Below are 25,994 nucleotides of genomic sequence, written 5' to 3' on the forward strand. Positions count from 1 at the left end.
TTTAATTTTTGAATTATTTCAAACTCATATTTTCCGTCGGTCTTCGTTTAAGACGGTTTGGTCATGCTGGGTTGTGGTTATGATGCACCTTATACACCCTGCATAAATTCATAAATGGTTTTGGAGTACAACTTACAGAAATCATTTCCACAGCAAAATGGTTTTTGCATAATAATTTTATACAAAACATACTATGATTTATGCAGGGTGAAACCATTAAGTACATATGATGATTTTGGAGTACAACTCACAGAAACCATTTCTGGATTTATGCATTGTGCATAAAGAAATCTTTATGCACCATAACCGCAACCTAATTTATGCGCGTTTTGATTTTCGTCCTTGTAAAGAAAAATATTTAAAAACACCCTTGCAAAAAAAAAATTGTTTTAAAAAAGTCCTTGACCCCACTTCAATTATGATTTGGCATGGTTTTGGCCACATGGCATGCCACATAATTAAAAAATATTTTTTTTTCCAAAATTCTAAAAATTCTTTTTTAAATTAAAAAAATCTGAAAATAGATTTAAAAATCATAAAAAAAAACTGAAAAATAATTTTTTAAAATTTAAAAATTATATATTATATTTTTTTTCAAAAATACTAAAAAAAAATTGTTGTTTGTACGTTCCAAAACAACCCATGTGCATTTGCATTGTTGCTTGATGCGCAAGGTTGCAAAAAATATGTTATTTCAAGTGAAAAATGTTCCGAATAACATTCTCTTTCTTTCCAAGCCTTTTGAGACGTCCCACGTGAGGTTGTAATAATATAGCTATGATTAGTTGTAAATGGATGGAACATAATGATGTCATTCTTATCTCTTTGTAGTTTCACCAAAATGTTCTCAAGAACATTCTTTCTTTGTAAAACATTTTTTTCTTCTTTCTTTAAGAACACATGATGTAATAATCCAGCTGCGATTTTGGGTTAAATGGATGGGACATAATGACATCATCCTTATCCCTTTGTAGTTTTACCATAATGCTCTCAAGAACATTCTTTCTTTGTAAAACTATTTTTCTTCTTTCTTTAAGGCACGTGCTTTTTCAATATTTCTTTAAATGCAAAGTCTTTATGTAATCATATGATATTCTTTCCATTTATGTCATATATCAAAGTATCTTCTTTTGGTGAGACATAGGGAATATTTTGTTCTTGGATTTGTACCACAAAGTTCATTTATGTCCTTTTGCTTATTTGTTTTGATAAGGACGTTTTCAACTTCACTTGTAATCTTAGAATGTTCTTCTCTTTAACAAGAACATTCTCATGAAACATTTCTCACAAAACACACTCGTAGATAACAAAATAATAATTGTAATATTTTTGTTATCTTTTAAAACATCAAATGAGGATGTTTTCTTCATTTTGTATGACCAAAATGATATTTGTAGGAACATGAGAAACCTTTCTCAAAGTCAAAATTTCTTTGATTGATTTATGTTCTCCAAATCATATCTTGAATAGTGATAGAGGATTCTTAGACCATCATAAATATTTTATGATAGAATCTCAAAGCATATGATCATGAATTTTCTTCTTTGATCATTCTCAGATCAATATCATAAATGAATGACTTAATAAATAATTCATTCATGAATTGATTTCTCTTTAAAGCTGATTCTAATCATTTTTATGAAATGATGAGAATAATTTCTAGTGTAATATGCATCCTCATCATGAAAACATTCTTTCATCGGAGTTGATAATGTTTTCTTCTATATGGGATGACAATACATTCTCGGTTAACTAACCTTTAATTATTTTGTTGATGATGCAATTTATCTCATAGTTCATGTTGGTGATTGCACGCAATGTTTCTTTCCATTGAGTATCTTTGAGATGTTTTAGTTTAGGTATGCATGTAATCATAAATGTACATTCAATCATTCTTTTGAATGAAACTTTCGTACCTTTTCCTTAAACTCTTTTTTAGAAGTTATTTGAAGATAATTCCTTTTAAATTTTGATCATTTATTCCTCGAATCTTTAAGGTTTTGATGAAAACCATGTGGTGACGAGGATGTGTCAATTGATCATAAAATTTATCTTCTTGTTGAATCTTTAATCAACACTTATTTGATTCAAACAATATTCTTTTTATATCTTCTTCGAGCTTGTGATAGTACTGTTTTAGTATTCTTTCAATGAGTATATATATGCACTTGTAAGAGACTTCTTTCTTGTCAACTTTTGTGAAAAGACTTAAGTGCAAACATTAGTAGATCACCATTCATAAAATTTAGTGTTTATTCCATAAGGTTTGTTATCATTAAAACATTCATAAAAAAAAAATTGTTTCAACAATCTCCCCCCTTTTGATGATGACAAACCTTTTGAATAAGTCTTAAGTTTTATAGATGTGTATAATAAAAAATGTAAGAATGTTCATAGGTATGAAATTAAGCTCCCCCTAAACACGTGCAGGAGTTTAATTCTTATCACTCTAATTAAACTCCCCCAAAACATATGCAAGAGGTTAATTCTTTACATTCTTCATTTTGATCAAATCCATCTTTGATTTTTCTCCCCATCCTATGTTACTCTCTCATCACATACATGTCTCCCCCTTTTGGCATCTATCAAAAAATATTGAGTATGATATATAAAAAAAAAAATGAAGTACAAATGTGGGAAGAAACAACAAAAATATATTGCACATAAGAATCATGTTTTCTTACTAAGTCATATTCTCTTATCAAACATAATCAAGCATGTATCATGATTAATATGCATTTCAGTTTATCATTTGAATAATGACAATTATGATCAATTGATCATTTTCAACAATTTTTTAAAACGAGAGAAAATAATTCATTAGTGGAAGCGATGAAATCAGAGTCATTTGACACAATGCCAAAAATATTTTTCTCTTCAAAGATTTTCATGTTGAAGATTTTTCTAAATATTTTCAATAGGTAAACATCTTTAAATGAATATGCAATATGATTTTCTCATTATAATAGAAATCATTTACATGTATTTAGAATTTGGAAAACACACATGTTCATAATCATATGTTTAAACTTATCTGTAAGTGTGCTTGTGTGAGTTCTCTTAGGTACTTATCTTTCAAACTTTCATGCTTAATTTAGAGATTCTAAACACATAAGATGAGTTTGAAGAGAAGTATTCATGCAACATATTTATGCACAAACATATGCTAGTATTAATTGATGTTTATATCTCTATTTTTGTCTCCAAATTTTGCAAGTGCAACAAGGTAGACATTCAACAATGATTAAACAAAATATTCATGTCAAGAACATGTTCAATATTAGTTTAGGAACAAAATATGTAAATCCCTTTTTAGATCAATTTTGAATTTATTGTTAATTTATTAACAATTCACACAATTATTCTCTTGTTAAATATGATTTCTATTTTATTTTATTTTGTTGAAATCCTATCAACGATAAAACTCAATTAAAATATTCATATTGAAATACATTGAATATGATTTTTAGATAAGTCATCAAAAATCAATTCATGAAAATACATATGTAAGAATAACATATGACATATATTGTATTATCGAAATCATGATATTTTGACATTTTTCTTGTTCTAAATCTCATGTTTATCATCCATTATAATTAAGAGACTAACTCATGGAGTTTTAGCGTATTATTGATCAGGGATGTGTTTTCTATAAAAGGATATAGAAAGACATTTACATAACAAGATATTAATTAATAATGCAATCAATATACATTTAAAGTTTTGCCTAAAAAATATGAACTTACACAAGTGTTAATTCATTAGGCTTATACATGCAAATTTTAATTGATCTTTGTGCCGAAATTGTTAGGCTCGATGCCATGACCGGGGTTCGAACCCCGGTACCTCCACTTATGTGTGTGAGTTTATAATGGCTTTACCATTTCGTCTATCTACCAAAAAAAAAGACGGTTATTGACAATTAAGACATGCCAGAAAGTCGGAAACAACCGTTGGAAAAATCCGCCTTTATCTCGGCCACCTTTGTAGTATATTAATGTACCACATCGTCAGCTTTCATTGCCGCGTTAAAGCGCTGAATTGCCACGTGGGTTTAGTCTCACATCGCCTAGAGATACTACCGTTAATTGCTTATAAAGTTTAGGCAATTCTCACCTTACAAACCAATTACGCATGATAGAATAAATTAAAATAAAATATAATAAAATAGTTTAACGTTCAAAATTTATTTTTAAAACTAAATTACACTATTACATTTGATTTTACACTATACCACCGACCTAAAAGCCGAAGTTCGAAGAGTGATCGTACAAAACTGTAAGAAAATAAAAATACTCAACAATAAAACGAAGTAAAAATACAGAAACAAATAAATGATGAATAATAAACTAAGTTTAATCAGTGTAATATAAACATCTATCTATGTTGTAATGTGAATTGCATCGCTTTAGCGCGAAATCGCGGTACAAAGTGAAGCTTCTGTAAAAACACGAGTCTATGATGTGTTGGGTTTTGGAAGGAAAAGGTGAAGAAATATAAAGGATATAGAATTGCGGATGTTCTTCTTACTGTTCATTTGTGGCGGGGGACGAAGTGCTTCTGCGTTTTCCGACGAGCTTTTGCTTCTAACTGTTGGTTGAGTCAATGCAATCAAACGTGTTTCTCGTACATAAGCGAAAATGAGTTTTCTCTGTTTTTAGGGTTTTAATTAAAATGAAATGAAAAATGTTTTAATGTCGAATATACATTACTACTAGCAAAAGAGTGTGAAAGTATGTGTAAATGAAATTTATCAAATTAAAAATAAAATAAAATAAAAAATAGTCATGTAATAATGTTGTTTCATTAGTAGGGATGAAAATAGCCGACCAAACTAGACTTTGTAAAATGAGAAAATATTATTTCTCTTGAAAAGATTAATAACCAACAAAGTCAATAGAGATGGTATATCCATACTTGCAATATTGATTTTTTCTTTTTTAGTCACATGTGTAACACCCCAGACTACTTTCATGATTGCCGACTGACCCCAAAAACCAACACGAGTCTTTTCAGCGTGTTTTGTCCTCACTCGCACGCTTACCGAAAAACTTCCCGGTAGGTCACCAATCCCAAAATAGCTCCAAGTCAAGCACGTTTAACTATGAAGTTCTTATGGAATGAGCTACCGAAAAGAAGATGCATCTTGTTGATATAGGTAGTACCAAACAATTCTTATAAGCTTTCCTTCAACCATGCAGTCCCATACCTGCACGGCCTCAGGATCCCTCTCATTCCGATGTGATTCAATTTTTCCTAGAAGCATGCTAGGAGCCAGACCACTCCCCGCCGTCATCAGCCTCGGGCGTTACATACCCACCAAGTGGAGGCGTTACATGCCCACCAACTTCTGCTTGGTTAGTCCTCGAACCACATCGTACTGGGAGAGGTCTGCTCTGATACCATTTGTAACATCCCAGACTGCTTTCATGATTGCCGACTGACCCCACAAACCAACACGAGTCTTTTCAGCGTGTTTTGTCCTCGCTCGCACGCAGTGGCGGAGCCAGAGATTTAAAGTAGTGGGGGCAATATTTACATATAAATTTCTAAAATATAAATGGAATAAAATAAGTGTTACAAAAATATATTGACAAGAACATTTTCTTTTAGAAAGAAAGAAGTATTATAATTGTTATTATTATTTCAAATAATAAATAAATCATATATAGGTATATAATATTGGGGACTGCTAATTTACACCCACCTAAATACAGTAACATGTAAATTACACACACTTATATTTTACTAAAACGCCTTTTTGTTTCTATTCTAATTAAATTTAAATAGAAGGGCAATTTCTTAACTATCTTAAGTAAAATCCTTAAAAAAAGAAACAAAAAAACAATGACATGCTTAAGGTATAAAACATGTAATACAGACAAACTTTTAAGGAAACAATATTTAGAATGAGATGAAAGTGATCGGTGTAAATTAGTAAGATGGCTGTAAACAATTTGATAAAATTTATAAAAATGAGTGTATATAATCAAGTGGGTGTAGGTTGCTAACTTACACCTTAGTATTTTTAGGTGGGTGTAGCATGCTAATTTACACCTTAGTGATTTAGGTGGGTGTAAATTAGCAGCACCTAGAAGTAATGTTACCAAAAAATGAAGCTAAAAAAAAAAAAAACAACACATAGAGAAGAGGTGCATGTATTATTTATAATATGCAATCTAGTTATCATACTCTATCATCATATTTATAATACTATGTGTATATGTATGTGCTGGTGCTGGAAATCTATGATGTAGTATTATATAGGATGGATATGAAAATTTCAAAATTAGTGGGGGCACTTGCTTGTACAAGAGCCAACATGGCTCCGCCCCTGCTCGCACGCTTACCGGGAAACTTCCCGATAGGTTACCCATCCCAAAATTGCTCCAAGTCAAGCACGCTTAACTACGGAGTTCTCATGGAATGAGCTACCAAAAAGAAGATGCATCTTGTTGATATAGGTAGTACCAAACAATTCTTATAAGCTTTCCTTCAACCATGCAGTCTCATACCTGCACGGCCTCAGGATCCCTCTCATTCCGATGTGATTCAATTTTTCCTAGAAGCATGCCAGGAGCCAGACCACTCGCCACCCTCATCAGCCTCGGACGTTACATACCCACCAAGCGGAGGCGTTAACGCCCCGAATTTTGATCCAAGACATTACGCCTAAATTATTTCCTTTTTCTGAAGAAAAAAAAACACTACTATTTATTTATTTCATCAATAATATATATATTCTTAGCAAAAACTATACAAAATGCTTGACATGATTTAATTAAAACTCTTAAACTAATATCCTTAAAAAATTTATACTAAAGTTACAATTCAATCAAAAATCCAATTTCGTCCCCCGTACGCACTTCAAGCAAAAACTTCAAAGCATAGACAATATCTTCTTTGGTACCTAAAATGTTAGTGTAAGGGTCAATTTCCTTATCCAAATTGGTTCATACTCAAAGCACAAGAAACCATGCCATAAAATAGATGATATCAAAACTTCTGAATCAAAAAGATTTAAAAAAATACATTCAAGTCATATGCTTTTAAGTAGAGTTCATACACATTTCTTTTGCATTATAATAGTTTAATCACTTATCAACACACAGATGAATAAAGACACACATATGTATAGCAGACCCAATGCAATGCAATGATGTGTAAAATGTATGCTCTTAGATACTACATGATCCGGATATATCCCGCCACACAGGCACCACACAGAAATAACCCGCCACACAGGCACCACACAGATGCATATGCTAATGCATGATCATGAAAATGAAGATTAAATTCCGCCACTTAGGCACAACAATGCAGTATGATGTTATCCTGCCACTAAGGCACCACAAAGAAATATATTATTAACCCGCCACTAAGGCAAATGCATAGTCAAATAAAATACCTGCCACTAAGGCAAACTCATAGGCAAATACAGTCAAATATTAACACATCATCATCCACATGAACCAAAATGAAATATTTTCATAAAACACATATTTCTATATTTTCATTTATTTAGTTTATCTACAAAGTCTAACACTTCATTAACAATACCACAAAAACATATATGCATAGAAAAATAAAATAAATGTCATTCCACATAACATTATCATACACACATCATATAAAATATAGTTAAACTAATAACTTTTTTATAAAAGGTTAAATTTTACCATATAAATTCATATTTTAGTTGTTTTGTTCTTTTCAACATACAAGAATCTCTACCTCTAATTCATAACATAATCCTAGTACTTAGTATGGACGTATGGGGAAAAAGCCCTTACCTCTAAGACTTGTTTTTCAAACGTGGAAACTCAACAACCTCACAGACAATTTGCAAGAGAAATAGTTCAAAGCTTCAAAAACATAAATCCTAAAATTAGAGACAAAATAGAAATAGGAAGAATATATAGGAATGGTTGGAAAGGGGTTACCTTTGTGTCACACGAAACATGGAACGGAAGCAACTATACTTGAAAAAACTATTTGATGAATGATAGTTACAGGAATAAGCATGAACAAAATTAATGGCCATGGATCTTGTTTGGAGCCGTAAGGTAAATCAAGAGGATGGTGTGGGATATATCAAAAGAGGGTCATGAAATTAAAGAGAAAAGTGAGAGAGATTGAATTACATGGCCAGAGAAGAAAACGTGAGGTACATCACATACCAACATAATGAATAATTAGGATGAAGAGGCATGAAAATGAGTTATAATATTTTGATGATGTGAGACTGACAAGTAGCACGGTTACGAGAGTTAGAGAAACATATAAGGGATTTTGCAATATGAATTGAGATGGACTAAAATAACTACTTAAGAGAATAATACTCCACTCAATCAATCCTAAATGTGGGTTATGGTTATGGAGGAACCGTAAATGCCACTAACTACCCTAATTACTAATTAGTCAAGTTATGAACTATTCATAGCATAATTATGGAAAGTATTTGATACGTGAAGTGTGAATTCCTAATATTTAGCAAGACATGCTCTTAAGCTAATTAACAAGAGTGAATAATGAGGGAAACATGTCCTCTGACCGAGCAAATAATAGAGAAGCTCATGGTCAAATTATTAGTAGTATAAATTGAGTAAAAATATTATATTCCACCAATAAAATAAATAGGCTCCAAAGTTATAAGAGTTTCCTTACACTCCTAACGCATCATTAGTAAATTATAAATCTATAAAAAAAATATTTTGAAGGCCATAAATAATATCTAAAAATATCGGGATGTTACAACATGTGTGTTCGATAACGTAAGATCTAACGATTTAAAACAAATTGTGATACGATCGCGGTTTTTTAAGTCATTTATTTTTGTACGTGTGTCTTGACTTTTAGAAAGTGTTGTGTGGTCTACTAGTCTAATTAAAGATATATTTTATATATTTGTCGAGAAAAAAAATCTAGTTGATATTAAAGTTTTTTCAAATCAGACAAAATCAACTCATTTCATTATTCAGTCAATGGTTAATACAAGAAGAGACATAGTCAAAAACTTGGTGATTGGCAAAAGAAATTGTCGTTTTAGCTAAATAATGAGTTTTCGTATTTGTTTGTCTCCTTGCAACTTGATATTGATAGAAATCTAATATTCAAATTATTTTTTCCAGTTCTAACATGGATATTTTTGAATCAATAAGTAATGTCACACTTTGTATTCCTATCTTCTGAATCCAATGCGTCGCATTCAACAACACCATTGCATTGCCTTCATGAACCTGCGTATTAGATCGGGACCATCAAATTAGCGTCTTCGCAAACGTTTCAGCCAATAAAGAAGTTAACATAAACACGACAAAGAAACTCCTTTTTGAACCAGTGGTTGATTGATTAGATCTCACAAATTGCCCCTAAACCAAATTTGTGAATTATATGACCATGGTGGAGACTTCTATAATCATTTACCTTGAGGACAAAGTGAATATTTTTTTGGAGGACTATAGTTAGAACTGACAGTTTATTTTATTATTGTTATTATTATTATTATTATTAGTAGTAGTAGTATTAAATATTCTTTGTGTAGTAACCGCTTGTAACTGTTGTTGGTAATCAGAATTATAAATATAGGTTGAAAGTGAAAAAGGAGGATATCATATATTATGTATACGAGTTGGTTTGGGAGAGACTAGACTCTATAATTCCTAAAGGTTTGTTAGTTTTATCAAATCACTTTCATGTGCCAACAATTTGTTAATGTAACTATCTCTATTGACATAGAATTATCATTGGTGTTTATTCATATATGAACCACTAATGGGTTATTTCCACCCTTTTCTGATCTTAATTTAGTTTAGGTGTCTTCATGAAAATTGTAGGTATGAATGTTAACTTTTATTTGTTTTTGGTTTGACTCCATTTAGACATCTACAACTTGAGATGTGATTAAAATACTACAAATGAGGCATATTGCGTTTTTGTGGAATTTCAACATAAATCCTTCAATGGACTCTAAAACATTATTAAAACAATAATAAGGCTAAGATAGAGATAGATAGAAGTGTGTACGACCATAATGAACAATTAAACTGGTGAAATTGTTTAAGATGAATTAATGATAATAAGTTAGATTGGAATAAGGATTATGATGGTCAGAAAGGTTTTGAGGATGAAACTTAGAACATGTTTCAGTATAGTCGATGAAATAACCTTAGTATGCAGTAACGTATTCAAATGATAGGAAGATGGACTTAATGAAATAATTTTCATTGGTAATGAGTGAGTATGAGTAGAGAAACTTAGCAATTTCGATAATAGAAATTAGATGATGAATTGAATTGGTAAATTAGTAAATGACAGGTTGTGATGGTTATTTAATGATGTGAATATAATGTATAATTGTAAGAAGTGGAAATTGGAAATGTGTATGTAGAGTTGTGATATACGAAGATGTGTTATGGATGTGTTGATATAAAAATGTGTTATAGATGTGTTGATATAAAGACGAATCAATGATGAATATTTGATGATATATGTTGATGTGGTCTTTTAGTATTCATGCATTCATGGCCCAGTCTATCTAACGATGTTGTATTTTACGATGGTGTGGATAAAATCAGTAACATACATCTGATGTCCTTAATATTTGATGATGGTGATTGATAGCGATTTTCGCAAGTGTACGAAATCGGGCAAGTGGTAAACTTAAAACGGTAAGACCGAGTGTCGAATTCAAGGATTGCGATGTACTGTCGAACTGTAGTTTTAGAACTTAGTTGAAGAAAAAGGTACGAGTATGTTGTTTGTAATTTTTTTCAACAACGAAACTTGAATAAAAGTCAACTATAATAAAAATGTTTCAGGGATGAGTATGACTTGGTTACTAACTTTGCACTATTAATCTGATTCTATAAGCTGAATTCATTCTTCATGTTGCTATTAGTTTTCTAGATTGTGTAATTCTAGTCTCTCAGCGACTAAACCTTTAACCTTGAGATAACCCCTAATCTTTTAGTGAATTTAAAATCAAGATTAAACATATAAATATTTGAAATTATAATGATGTGAAGGGTTCGCATCTATCTCAAAACTACGAAGGCAAAAATATTTAATCTCAAACATTCATAAATTCCACTCTCAATTCAAACCGTAAATCACACATCAGACACCTCAATTAAATTAAAGAAGAAGAAAAAATTATAGTCTAAAAGGAACAATGTTTTAATTTTACCAAGTAGAAGAAAAAGTTTTAACTCAATTAATAGGGATATTGTATAATACATGCAAGTGTGAAGTTCAAATCCCAGACACCTCAATTATTAATCTTAAAAATGTGAATTCTTAGTCACAACCTGAAATAATTTTGGCCAAATACGTCTGCGCTCGTTTAAGACTAGGTTTTTTTTTGTTACAGATTGATCGCTTAAATCATAAAATATTCACATCATTAATCTATTTTTATCAAACTCGGTTAAAAAGTTTTTATGTAAATGTTTAATGTTAAGTTTATATTTTCAAATTCACCGCTCACAATAACAAGGTTCGTACATGCATTATTTAGTTTTGATTTGAAATAATATTTGATCGGTCACTTGATTTATAATACCGTTGATGAAATATTTATCCATAGAATTAAACTTGAATTCAAAAGGATTAAATTTTATAGCAAATTTTGTGTTTAGTCCTTATAAAAAAATAACATATTTTGATCCCTATGAAAATTTCCAGCACAAAATTTTTGTTCTGTTAAATAAAAATTTATTGATTAAACTTATAATTTTTTGAATAATTTTGTATAGACACGTTGAAATCATTATAAGATACTTTGTTTATGAAAAAATCATATTTTTTTAACATGTAATAAATTAAACATGAGTTTTTTCAAATGTAAAAAATTTAAAATGAAAGTAATGAAAATTTGGACCTAAAATCAAATTTTGAGCTAATATTTTTTTTGCAGAGAACTCTATATAATGTTATAAATAAGCATGTTAAAAATCATTCAAAAATTTAAAAATTCAAACACAATCAAATAAATTTTAATTTTACAAGGACTAAAAGTATGCGTTGAATTTTTTTATATGGATCAAAACATGCCCTTTTTTTACGAGGAGCAAAAATAAATTTTACTATATTTATAGGGATAAAAAACTTATTTAACCCAATTAAAAAACAAGAAGAAGAATTTGTCAAAAAACAAAATAAAAAAGAAGAATAATACGTGGCTAAGTAATCATGTTTGATATCATAAATACTTTTAGACTTATCAATTTAATGTAAAACAATTTATAAGTACTTTATAACGAAGTGAATTGAAAAAATTAATAATGGTGTAAATATTCTAGGGTTAATTAAGTTTTTGGTCCCTATAAATATCTGCAGTTTTGTTTTTAGTCCTTATAAAAATAAATCACACTTTTTAGTACCTATAAAATTTTCCATTAGTGTTTTTAGTCCCTGTTAAATTAAAATTTGTTTAATTATGCTTAAAATTTTATATTTTTAAATGATTTTTAACATACATGTTAAGAACATTATAATAATCTCTTTTATAAAAAATTAGAATTTTTTAACATGTAATGAATTACATATAATTTTTTTAAAACGCCAAAAATTCAAGATAAAACTAACGAAAATTTGGACCTAAAAATAAAATTTTGAGTTAATTTATTTTGGCGGAACCTTTTATAATGTTTTAAACAAGTATGTAAAAAATCATTAAAAAATTTAAAATTTTAAGCATAATTAAACAAATTTTAATTTAACATGGACTAAAAACATTAACGGAAAATTTTGTAGGGACTAAAAAGTGTGATTTATTTTTATAAGGATTAAAAACAAAACTGCAGATATTTATAGGGACCAAAAATTTAATTAACCCTTAAAAAAATTTAGACTAATATCTAAAAAAAACTTAAAATTAATCGGTTATAAAAATCTAATTTAAATGATGTTAGATGATAATAGTCAGTCTCTCTTCTCTGGTGTTCTTCCCTAAAACCCCTTTCGTTCAAAAATCTCAGGATAACGCTGCTACTCAAACTCAAATTCAATGTATATCTAAACTGATTCATGGATTCCATTCTCTATTCTTCTTCTTCACCACCTCTTCGATTTCCATCACACCTTCCTTTCACCTCTTTCCGCCCCCTTCCAAATCATACACTCCTCTTCAAACCACCACGCGCTTCCATCACTCTCTCCGCAAATCAACAAAACAACCACACCGTTTTATCCCAACCAACAAACTCAACTCTTGTTTTATCCCAATGCTGCTTAACAAAACAACTCATTCTTCGCGCTTTATTCTGTTTCGCCGTCGGTGTTTCCACCTTCGGAACATTCCAAATTGCGCCCGCGTTTGCACTTCCGACGATACCTTGGGTTCAATTTTTGAGTAAGAACAAAGAGAACAAGAATCAACACGAGTATTCTGATTGCACGCAAAAAGTGTTGGATACTGTGCCGAGTTTGTTGAGGACTATTGAAGAGGTTAGGAAAGGGAACGGTGATTTTGAAGATGTGAAACGAGCTTTGGAGTTTGTGAAATTGAAGAAATATGAAATGGAGAAAGAGATTCTCGAGAGGATGCATCCGGTTTTGATGGATTTGAAGGAGGAGTTGAGGTTGTTGCAGATAAAGGAAGGTGAGATTAGTTGGCAGATGGCGGAAGTGAACAGGGAGCATAGAAAATTGATGGGCTGGGAGATGGATATGAAGGATAATGTAGTGAATGAGGTGGAGAAGAAGGTGTTGGACAAGAGAATGGTGGAGTTGGAGAAGAAATGGAATGAGATTTTAGTGAAAATTGATGAAATGGAGGATGTCATTTCGAGGAAAGAGACGGTGGCGTTGAGTTATGGGGTGTTGGAGATTTGTTTTATCCAGAGGGAATGTGAGAACTTGGTGGAGAGATTTAAACAAGAAATCAAACAGAAGAAAATCGGAAGGTTGAATTCTATGATTCGATAGCTTGATAATGCATTCATTTTTAACACTAATCACATGTCATGTGTGTTTGTATTCATTATTACTTGTAGTTTTCTATGTGTAATTATATGGATATGGAGGTTTTATTTGATAAATAGTTAAGTTAAGGGAGTGGCCTGGTGGTATATGACTTGGGACATAAAGAGTGTGCTCTTCTCTAGGTGCTAACATTTATTGAGTTGGGCCAGTCCATATAGGTTTTGCTCTGGCTTCAATTTGGCCCGAGCCAGTGGATGGTGAAATGGGTCTCCTGGATTACTCGGTCCTTGGACCAGATACCGAGTTTTCAGAAGGAAAAAAAAGTTAAATTAAGAATGGATTTTAGGTTTTTTAGGCAGTGACTTCTCTACTATTTAATAATTTTGGAATATTTGTAGTATCTTGTTACCGTTGTTTATTTACTTGGCCGAAGTGCTTAGTTGAAGTCTTGTAGAGAGAAGTTGACTTTACATCTTGACTGGGACTGAATCTTATATCTTGAAATTGTGTTTGAATTGGAATATCTTAGAATTAAGATCGTATAAAACTGTTGTTATCTTAATCGATTTGATTGACAGCGACACAATTTGTTTTCAATGTTGGATGCAATAGCTTGGTTCGTTGCATAATGTCTTGTCATGCTAGTTAGTTTTTCCTACAACTCTGTTGAAACTGTATGTGATTATGCAAACGTTTTTCATGTGGTTGCAGTTCATTCGCAAGCTCAGTTAACAAGCTATCAAAATCCGTCATTCAAGAAGACTTGGAAACTGTGCAAAGAAAGCAAATAGAGCAAACTATTCTTCCTAGCATTGTGGATGTTGATGATCTCGGGCCATTCTTTCATCAAGACTCTGTTGATTTTGCCCAACATTTAGAAAGAAGTCTCAAAGACTCAAGGGAGCAGCAGAAGAATTTAGAGGCCCAGATAAGGAAAGATATGCAGTATGACAAGGAAAAGCGTAGTGTTGTGTACTCACCTGAAGAAGAGGTGATTAAGGGTTTACTTATTTGTATTTTCTATGAACAATTCTTTGGAATTCGAGAAACAAAAATGTCTTATATGCTGCTTACTAAGTAGAATGGTGATTAGACAGGTCAAGTTGTGATGCAAATTGCAATTCGTTCCCTTTGATATTCATTAATAATAATCTGTCTTTTTTTGAAGGCATAATAATCTTTGTCTTGTTAGTTAAATATCATATATATTATATTTGATTCTCATGTTTTTTTTTCTGCCCATCAATGTTGAGGTGTTGATGGTGGATATATTATTTTTAACATATGTTTTTCTGCACATCGGAAGGCATTAGTGCGTTCCTTTCACTACTCACTACTTATCCATTGCAGGAAAGGATTCTTTTGGACCGAGATAGGGTAGTGTCAAAGACTTGGTACAATGAAGAGAAAAATAGATGGGAGATGGATCCAGTGGCTGTTCCTCATGCTGTCTCAAAAAAGCTAATAGAGCATGTTCGGATTAGGTATGATGGGCGTGCAATGTATATTGCATTGAAGGGGGAGGACAAAGAGTTTTATGTAGACATAAAGGTATAACTGTGTATGCATCTGTGTATATTCTTCTATTTCTTATTTATTTTAAATTTCTTGTATGGTGATTATTTGTTTGCTTTCATATTTCAGGAATTCGAAAGGCTTTTTGAATATATTGGGGGTTTTGATGTGCTATATAGGAAAATGCTAGCCTGTGGTATTCCAACAGCTGTTCATCTAATGTGGATTCCGTTGTCAGAGTTAAGTGTGCACCAACGGATTTCTGTGATATTAAGGTTCCCTCTTCGATTTTTGAGTGGCCGGTGGAATTCCGAAACTGTCTTGACTACAACAAATTTGATCTTTGACAATATTAAGGAAATGACTGATGACATAATGACAGTGATAGGGTTTCCTATTGTGGAATATATACTCCCTAACCCGGTATCCTTGAGCCCAAAACTCGCCATGTGCTAATTCAGGTTATTGGTTTGGAATAATAAGTTTTTGAAACATTTGTTGTATTATTTATGATACAGGTGAGGGTAAAATTGGGAATGGCTTGGCCAGAGGAAGAGACAATGAACACTCCATGGTACTTGAACTGGCAATTAAATGCAGAAGCAAGAGTTCAATCCAGACGAGCAGATGGTGATTTTCGATGGATCATGTTGTTTATCGCAAGAGCTGCTATTTCAGGATTTGTTTTGATTAACGTGTTCCAATTTATGAGGAGAAAAATTCCAAGACTTCTTGGTTATGGTCCTATCCAAAAAAATCCGAATAGGAGGAAACTTGAGCAAATGGTATAAGTTTGCTCTTGCAGTTAGCATACGCTCAACCTCATGATATCAAATTTCCTTTTTTTTTGAAGGGTGGAGCTAAAAGTGTAGTTTGTAACTTCTGCTTTTATATATCTGCATCTCTTTGTTGTTTTAGGTTGAATGATGTATATAGTTTGTTAGTTCTCTCTCTCTACATAGATAGATAGGTAGACAGATGGACAGATAGATAAATAAATACATAGATCTTACGACAGAGACCATGGTGCAACTTATAGTTAGGCATTATAATTATAATTTTCATTGCTGTTTTTCAGGCTTATTACTTTGATGAAAGAAAGGGACGTATGAGGGATAGGAGAAGGGAGGGTGTTGATCCTATAAAAACAGCTTTTGAGCACATGAAGGTTAAAATTTTGCAATTAATTATTTTCTGTTTTAGTACTGTTTACTATTCATCTAGGAAAAACTGTAAGACTTGTAGCTGTTCTGCAGAGGGTGAAGAAACCACCAATACCATTGAATAACTTTTCTAGCATTGACTCTATGAAAGAGGAAATCAGTGAAGTTGTGGCATTTTTGCAAAATCCAAGGGCATTTCAAGAAATGGGAGCGCGGGCACCTCGGGTATGATGTAGCATGAATATTTTACAATATGACCAGGCATTATTGTCTTTATTCTTTATTTTAGTAGAAAAATCGTGATATAAACATTGTCTTTATCAACTTTCAGATTCTTTCTGCTCCCTTGTTGTTTTATGCACAGTTTTATTTATTTATTTATTTTTTTTCCGATTAAAGAAACCAAGAAATTACTCAAAAGTGCTTAAGTGAACCATCTTTGTTTGGTTCCCTTAAGAGTATGAAAAGTTATGGGATTTTACAACAATTCTTCTTCTTAAGTTTTCTTTCACCCTACACATTTTCATTTGTCTAATTAAAAAAGTAAAAAATTGAGGTACCTTCTTAGATCCGATGTTGTATGCTTCATTCACACACATCATTTGTTTCTTGTGTTTTCCGATGAATTTCGTGAATTAATCGTTTATTACTATTTATATAAAATAAATTGAAATGTAAAACAACATGGATTGTATACCATTTCATTAGAGGTTCCCGATTTCAATCAATTGTGAATATTGGTCTCACAATATTCACAATCTGGATGTCCAATCAAAGTTTGAGGAGTGTGGTAAAGGTCTCACATCAGCTAGATTCATTGCCATAATGCTCTATATAAATGGCTCAGATAATCCTTTCCCCTTGAGTTAGCTTTTAGGGTTGAGTTAGGCTGTTAAGAGTCTCACATCAGATAGGAGATGACCTGACAATGTAAGTGTGGGCAATCCTCACCTCGCAAGCCGGTTTTGTGGGGTTGTGTTAGGCCCAACCACGATTTCTAAGATGGTATCAGAGCCTTCTCAAGATCCATTGGGCCATCTGCTATCAGGTTTCCGCTATCGGGCCACCCACCATTTATGTCCACGAACCAAGCCCAATAGTGCCGGTTGTGAGCGGGTGTGTTAAGAGTCCCACATCGGATAGGAGATGGCCTGACAATGTGTTTATAAGTGGGGGCAATCCTTACCTCAGAAGCCGGTTTTGTGGGGTTGTGTTAGGCCCAACCACGATTTCTAAGATAGGCCAAGTCTATTTTCAATTCTAATAATTTCAAGCAAAGTAAAACTTGTGGTTGAATGTCTTTCCAAACCGTCTCATCATATAACAACTGTTAAATGCACTATGGTTTGCAGATGTCTATATTAACTGCTAAGATCTGTACCTGGGAACTTTTTATATTGCAGGGTGTTCTCATTGTAGGTGAGAGGGGTACGGGCAAAACGTCTCTAGCAATGGCTATAGCTGCTGAGGCTAAGGTGCCTGTTGTTGAAATTAAGGCCCAACAATTGGAGGCTGGGATGTGGGTTGGACAAAGTGCATCCAATGTTCGTGAATTGTTTCAAACAGCAAGAGATTTGGTTATACTCTTTAAACCTCCTTAATGTCTACTATTATTACAGCTTTCTCAGTTTTTACCCTTTATTGTTTAGATTTCTACTTTTCTTTTATTTGAATCAATTAAGTAATTAGTCCAAAGTTGCCCATGAGGTGTCAGCTTAGTGGCAAGAGTTTGATTTTGTAAACTCAAGGGAAAGAGTTCAAATTCCCTCGGCGATGGTGTAAAATGACCATTGGTACCACATTAATTAATCAATAATAAATTCTCGCTTGCCAATTTTTTTTTTTTTTTTTTAAAGTAACAAATCAAAGTAGATATATTCACTAGAAAATACTTTGGTTTAAATGCCTGTTAATATTTACTTCGTATTAGCAAGTTTCGTTTGGCTTTTGTTGTTACCAAAATTTGATCAATTTATTTATTATTCATGTGTTCTGATAGTTATGTAAGTCATGTGTATATGTATGTTTGTACCAGTAGTTTTGGAATCGGAGTAGCTAGTCCAATGATTGATGAGCCTCATTTCTGCTTTGGTTGCCCCTCAAAATCTGAAATGGGTCTAAACCCAGTCAAGGCCCTATATATAATATAATATTCAGTTTTTTAGATTCCATTTCAAATCATGTATGTGAAATTTATTATCAAAATATAAATTTGCTAGGTTGAGAAAACATTGCAAAATGTATTTATTTGGATATTAGACAAGTATATGATAATGTTGTAATTCTGTTCATCTATTTTTCCTTCTATTTTTCTGGTTGGAGCTGTGGACTTGTGGGCAAACTATTTAGAATGTACATAAATTCTCCTTAGTTTAATATCCTGCTGTTTGTCTTAACTTGGTTTCCATTTATGCACTGTATATACTAGCCTGGTTGTATGAGTTTGTTAATCTTGAGTGCGAGATTGCCTGTCTCCTCTTTTCCTGATTTGTTTGTAGCTGCTCTTAGGCTCCTGTAATATTGTTCGTGGAAGATTTTGACCTATTTGCTGGTGTACGTGGCAAATTTATCCACACCGAAAATCAAGATCATGAAGCTTTCATTAATCAATTGCTTGTGGAACTTGACGGGTATATATAGTTTAGGGTTCTTTTGACTAACTGAGTTTGATGATAAGCTCAAATGTAAATATTTGTTGATCACTGTTTGTTATACTATGCAGATTTGAGAAACAAGATGGTGTTGTTTTGATGGCTACTACAAGAAATCTTAAGCAAATTGACGAGGCCTTGCAGAGGCCAGGTCGCATGGATAGAATATTTCATCTTCAAAGACCAACACAGGCAGAGAGAGAAAACATTTTGTACTCAGCAGCGAAGGAAACCATGGATGACCAGCTTGTCGAATATGTAGACTGGAAAAAGGTTTATCCAAAATTCTTTTTTTAAAAAAATAGAAACATACATAATATTGTTTAACAGAGAACATGAAAAGTTCAACTCTGGGTATTACACGATACCCAGCAAAACAGAAAAGTGAGATACAACAAAGAACAAGAAAGATATTGAATGCTGCAAGAGTACCCAGTCTCTGCATATTTATTGGAAATGGTGATTCTACTTAACAGCTGAGTAAAGTACCAAAGAGAAGCAATGAATAAAATCATATGCTAAACAACAAGTAACAACCATATGTGTGAGCATTCTGCTCCAACTAAAGACACTAAAGAGCTGCATAAACTTGTTACCTTTATGACAAAACTTCTCCAAAGTAGAGGGAGCATTCCCAGTGCCCACCAAGAAGCCCGAATATTTTTTTTTCAATGAGCATGTAGCTGCCTTACAATGTAAAAATATAAGTGGTTTACTGTCTTTGATTCCTATCGACCCTCAAATTCTATTTTTAATATGAAAACAAATATTAAGAACATCAATAGCTTTTCGACATGTGTATCCAACACAAATAACTTATAGATTTTAAGCGCTTGTGTCATAAGTTTTCATATGATTATAAGTGCTAGTGAATAAGCATTTAATTAAGAAATTATCCCTACATCCCTTATGCGGGTAGTTTATAGAATGAGAATACATCACTTGATCCTATGAACACAAGGATTGAAAGCAAATGAACAATGATGAGAATAGAGGACACTAAGAAATCAAGAATGATGAAACAGAAGAACTTGGTTTGGTTCATAACTGGTAACTGACATTTTAATAGTCTAGCACTCTAGCTTAATAAAAGATAGATCAGTCCATTAAAATGCTCTTTACTAGTTTTTTGGTACTTGGTTACGACTGATGTTTGCTTCTACCTCTGGACTCAAAAAGCTACTCGTTTTCAGGTTGCTGAGAAGACGGCTCTTTTACGACCTATCGAGTTAAAACTTGTTCCCATAGCTTTAGAAGGAAGTGCCTTCCGGAGCAAAGTTCTGGACACAGATGAAATAATGAGCTACTGTAGTTTCTTTGCAGTAAGAATTGAGTACTTTATGTTTGCATTACATAAAAAAGGGAAATGTTGATTTTGTCATTGGATTCATCACTATGGGTTAATTTTTCTCTCTCCTTTGCCTCAAACCCTCCTCTCTCTAATTCCTGGTTTTTGTGCTTCCAATTTCAAGTGGTTTTACTTTACACATCAAGCCAGCTGACACCTCATTTAATAACTAATACGAACACTGTCCATATTTGTTTGTATATTACTTCATATTTATGCTTGGAAAAATAGCCTCAGAATTTATGCTAGGTGACCTGCCTTCAACAAAAGAATAGAATTTTCCCTAAAATGCTTTCTCCAGTTAAAAGAAGTGGCTCGAGTTTGTTCATATAGCAATGAGATAATGACTCACATGTTTCATTTGCCAAGTTACTTTTGTCTGTTTACTTTGCAAGTTTTCATTTTACAAGAGTTAACTAGTAAGCAGATTGATGCATTATTGTTCTTTCTACTTTTTTATCATCTTCATATAATTCTAGATCTGTTTCTTTTGCAACATGTTTTTATATATCTTTTTCATGTAGTTTTTGTGTAGGGAATGGAAAATACTCATTACCTTTGTTTAGACTTTCAGTTCTTCGATGCCCCAATGGCTGAGGCAAACCAAAATTGTCAAGAAGTTAAACAAAATGTTGGTGAATCACCTGGGACTGACATTAACAAAAGAAGATCTCCAAAATGTTGTTGATTTGATGGAACCATACGGCCAGATAAGCAATGGAATAGAGCTTTTGAGCCCTCCTCTTGATGTAAGAAACTATTGACTCCATACTGCTTATTATGCGGTTAACTTACAGCTTTGCCTTGTACAGTATCTTCTAGTGTGTAATCACCGACTTTCTTCGTACATTTTTTATTGAACCTAGTTGCAATATAATTTATTTCTGTATCTACCAAAAAAAATAACTGATAAAGTTTCTTTGTTGTTAGTGGACAAGGGAAACTAAATTTCCACATGCTGTCTGGGCTGCTGGTCGTGGTCTTGTTGCTCATTTATTACCAAATTTTGATGTTGTTCATAATCTTTGGCTTGAGCCTCTATCTTGGCAGGTTAGTCTTATTCATTCCCGGCCTGCTTTGTATAACCTTCCAATGCTCTACTTGATTGTTGAAAATTATGTGCTATAGCTTTCAGAGACTTCACATATCTCTTGTAACCTGATGAACATGAAATGCAATAGCTTTTAACTTTACTTTAAATGTCTCTCGTAATTGTTGAATGTCTAATGGTATTAGATCTCGTGCTTTTTTTTTTTTTTGGCAACAATGATATTTTTTATTTGAAATTTAGGGTACATAAGGTTGAAAAGAAACAGAGAAGGGCACCTAATAGCATCAGAAAAACCTCTCAAAACAGATCTTAGAGATAAGAAAAGGAAAATATGACTGTCATACAGCTTGTAGATACAACACCCCAAAACCTCCACCATTTTCCCATTCCCACCTATATGTTCTTCTACTCCCAATGTAATGTCTGCTGCCCATTTTGCCCATTGATTCTTGAATATCCTGCCCCAATCACCAACATGCCACCTGTCTTCATTCTATTATAATTTTCCTTTCTAGAAAACTTTTAGACACACGTTCTTTTAGCCCGTACTTCTATTTCCCATGTGTGGTCGAACGAATGACTGTCTAGCATCATCATGGTTCTAACATTTCTTTTTGTCTAGGCCATTTGAAGAAATTGTAGGAGAAACATGGGAGATTTGATTCTCTTATGCCTGATTTTATTTTAATATATTTTATATGTTGTTTGATTTGATTGATTCTAATCTGATTTAATTTGTATTTATTTTCTTCCATTATTAGTCCTAATTATTGAGACAGTAGTTATTGTAATATGTCCTATATAAACAGTCCTAGACTGCAATAATAAACATTAAAGCATTTTCCCCATAACTTTCTACAGAAATTATAACCAAGTCTTTTTATTAGCAAAAAAACCTGACTTATCATGTTCCCTTGAATAATCGGTAGGTTGTAATATTTTCATATACAGGGAATTGGATGTACGAAAATCACGAAAGCAAGAAATGATGGTTACATTGATGGGAATATAGAATCAAGATCATATCTTGAAAAGAAACTTGTATTTTGTTTTGGTTCTTATGTTGCATCCCAAATGTTACTTCCTTTTGGGGAAGAAAACTTACTGTCTTCATCTGAGATGCAGCAGGCACAAGAGGTTGGCTGATATTTTACTTGTTGCAACTCAAATATTTGCTTTTTTGTCATTTAATTGCTTTGAAAATGATATTATTACTTTATTAAAAATTGTTGTGACTATGAAGTCTCTGATCGGTTTTTTTATAACAGATTGCTACGCGGATGGTCATTCAATATGGATGGGGGCCTGATGATAGTGCTGCAGTTTATTACTGTAGTAATGCGGTATAAACCTTTCTTACATGCTTTCCAACTGTTATTGATTTGGTTGTAATGCATATATGTTGTGTGATGTTGAATATGTGATTTATGTTTCTCAATCAGACAACACTCACCTCTATTTATAATAGCATGTTAAATAAATGTTAATTGAATTATAATCCTAATTTTAAATATTGGGATTCAATTTTGGATTCTAACATGTGGCAATTCAAATTAGATTGAATTATTTATTAGGGTGTTTGAAGCATACTTTTGACATAGCACGATATTAATGTCTGTAGTGTTAAAATTGTTCATTATGGTTAAGGTGTTTTTTTTAGCCAAAATAATTTACTGGATTGCTAATTGAGCTAGTACTCAACAACCAATAAACTAGGAGAAATAAAACAAATGGTAGATTAGGCAATCTCCCAAAAGGCTTTAAGTGCAATTGAATTTGAGGCTCTAAGTTCCTAGTAAAATGTGCTCTATGCTTGATTTAACTGTCTAGAATATGTCTCATGCATTACATGCTAAAAAAAAATCTCTTATCAGTCTAATCTTTTCGTCGTCTTCTTTTTTGTTTTTTTAATAAGGAGAGTACTGCTTCCTGCTTTATGAATCTGATAGACGAAATTTACCTAGCGACTCACTTTCTCATACTAGGTCCTAACAATGGTCAATGAAATAATGGAAGATATCTTTTTTTGGTGGTGGCCGGGGTTCGAACCTCAGACCTTGCATATATTGTGCAGTCCATACCAACTGAGCTAAGCTCACAAGGACATAATGGAAGATATCTATCATAACTGGATAAGAAAGACAGAATGTTTATTGTCTTTAATTATTTAATGTTAATATGCGAGTATATTGTAATGTATGCCTCTTTTATGTCTGCTGTCATAGGTTGCTACATTAAGCATGGCAGGTGACCATGAGTATGTGATGACAGCTAAAGTTCAAAAGGTAGCCATATTTTAGTGAAAATTTAATTTCTACCGGAAAACATCTAATACATCTAATGCGATCTATTGTGATGTTCCTAGATGTATGATTTGGCATATCTCAAAGCAAGAGAAATGCTGCAGAGAAATCGCCTGGTACTAGAAAAGATTGTAGAGGAATTACTTGAATTTGAAATTTTGACTAGAAAGGTACATTACGAGTGTTTGAGATGCTGAGTTTGGTATTTTATCTACTTGCTACTACTTTTCTTGAACATTTAGGTGCACATGTCATACAAAGTCTTTTGATATCTAATGGGACGTGAGTATGTATTTTCTATTTTTTGTTGGAAATTCAGTAACTTGAGAAAATTTACTCATATAGAAACCTAATCTCTTGATTTTACGTGCTTTTGCATTTTCTTATCCTGTTTTGAAATTCATTTGTGGGGTTTGCAAGTAGGGGTATGGTATTTTTTATTTTATTTTTAGATAAGCAACAGTAGAGTATGGTATTTTATGTATTATTTAATGTGAGATATTCCTGTCTATTTGGTCTGAATATTTTTAATTAACAATTACCACACAAGATGCTTTAAAATTTGTTTGATGACCTTAGCCACATCTATTTGTATAGTCATCTCCAAATTTCACAGTATTTCTTGATAAAAGTTCATTTGATATTCGTTATGTTCTCGTGCTTGGAATAATAAAATAGCAGTATTATATCCTATATAGTATTTCTTTGAATTGTCAGTCCATTGAGCTCATTTGTTGTTGTCAAGTAAGGATAGTGCCCCGTACTGTTTTTCCCCACATGGTCCTTTTGCAATCTGAGTTATATTGGCCATGGCAAACTTATTTCTGTGTTTCTTAACATGATTACTCGCCCTCTGGCAGGATTTAGAAAGAATTACTGAAGCTAATGATGGAATCAGGGAGAAAGAGCCCTTTACTCTTGTTGAAGTTCAAGCTAGTGAGGTATATGATTATTATGTTTAAATAAGATCTGGGAGAATTTATTCTTGTATAGGAGGAATAAAATCTGAAAATGCATATTTTTTTAATATTCTAAATGCTCTGGATCTTCCAATTATTCTGGCAATCTTAATAGATCGGATGCTTATTTTTTAATTTACGTTGTCACTTAAGGGGAACCAATATTTACTGTTCCCAAGCTTTTATGGATTAAATTACATGTCAACCTGAGTTTGCTAACTGACATACATATATACAGTGATGCTTAATTTTTGTCTCTTCCATGTATTTTTTGTGATATGTCATGGGCGTTGTTACCCAGTCACCTTGTATACATGTCTTGACCAGTTTCACTATTTCTGTTACTATTTTCCAGCCAACGTCCGGCAGCCTCCTTGAAAGAGGAAATGCATCAGGAGGTGCTTTGCTAGCATCCTAGATAAATCTATCAGGATTTGTACATTTTGAGGTGATTTTTTTTTGTTTTGTTTTGGGGAGGGGGTTTCAGAATGTTCATTTGTACTTGGATAAGCATGTATAGTTTATAATGTAACATTCTATATGATTATGATGCATGTGTTCGTTGGGATAAGAAGATATAGCAACAATATCCCAACAGCTTTTCCTTAGAATTGTAATTTAAATTCTTTATTTTCTAGTTATTGGACACTTCTCCAATTTTTCTTCTTCTTTCAGTTATTGGACATTTTATTTTGACATTTCAACTTGGTTAACAATTCATTTAGTTTGACTACACACATTTGCAGAGCTATATGCAATGGTTCTGGTTGCATTCTTTTTGTTTTGTTTTGTTTGGTTTTACTTGAATATATTGGCACATTCAATCTGAAAAATAAATAAATACTAAAACAACAAGGTTATGTAACTATATGATTTTCTTTAATTTGAAACTTCTATAAGATTTAAAACTACACGGAATTACCGAGGATTGAATTCTGAATTTGGAAAGGATGGAAACAATGGTCAGCTGTGAAAGAGAAGTATTAACGTTGACTGTGGAAAATGGCTGGAAAAAACGTCTGCATATGTTTTTTTTTTTTTTTTGCAGAGTTAGAAGACAATACTCATAAATTAA

The 25,994-nt window shown here is 32.4% G+C and overlaps 1 protein-coding gene across 2 annotated transcripts; it reads left to right on the top strand.

Annotated features, from left to right (window-relative positions):
* The first annotated feature begins 12,929 nt into the window (after positions 1-12,929).
* Positions 12,930-25,587, top strand: LOC11410021 (probable inactive ATP-dependent zinc metalloprotease FTSHI 5, chloroplastic). 2 transcript variants are annotated; one of them, XM_003590939.4, is made up of 19 exons: positions 12,930-13,910; positions 14,641-14,920; positions 15,280-15,480; positions 15,574-15,867; positions 15,963-16,229; positions 16,523-16,612; positions 16,701-16,832; positions 18,011-18,184; positions 19,116-19,237; positions 19,330-19,531; positions 20,452-20,580; positions 21,173-21,355; positions 21,537-21,656; positions 22,609-22,794; positions 22,926-23,000; positions 23,883-23,942; positions 24,023-24,130; positions 24,821-24,901; positions 25,275-25,587. In XM_003590939.4, the coding sequence occupies exons 1-19, from the start codon at positions 13,033-13,035 to the stop codon at positions 25,335-25,337; spliced, it is 3,645 nt and encodes a 1,214-aa protein (XP_003590987.2). In that variant the 5' UTR covers positions 12,930-13,032; the 3' UTR covers positions 25,338-25,587. The 2 variants fall into 2 exon arrangements, with proteins under 2 accessions (XP_003590987.2, XP_013468959.2); XM_013613505.3 differs by lacking the exons at positions 23,883-23,942; positions 24,023-24,130; positions 24,821-24,901; positions 25,275-25,587 and adding an exon at positions 23,643-23,861.
* Positions 25,588-25,994: the final 407 nt, after the last annotated feature.

This window comes from Medicago truncatula, chromosome 1, assembly GCF_003473485.1.
Source record: "Medicago truncatula cultivar Jemalong A17 chromosome 1, MtrunA17r5.0-ANR, whole genome shotgun sequence".
NCBI lineage: Eukaryota > Viridiplantae > Streptophyta > Magnoliopsida > Fabales > Fabaceae > Medicago > Medicago truncatula.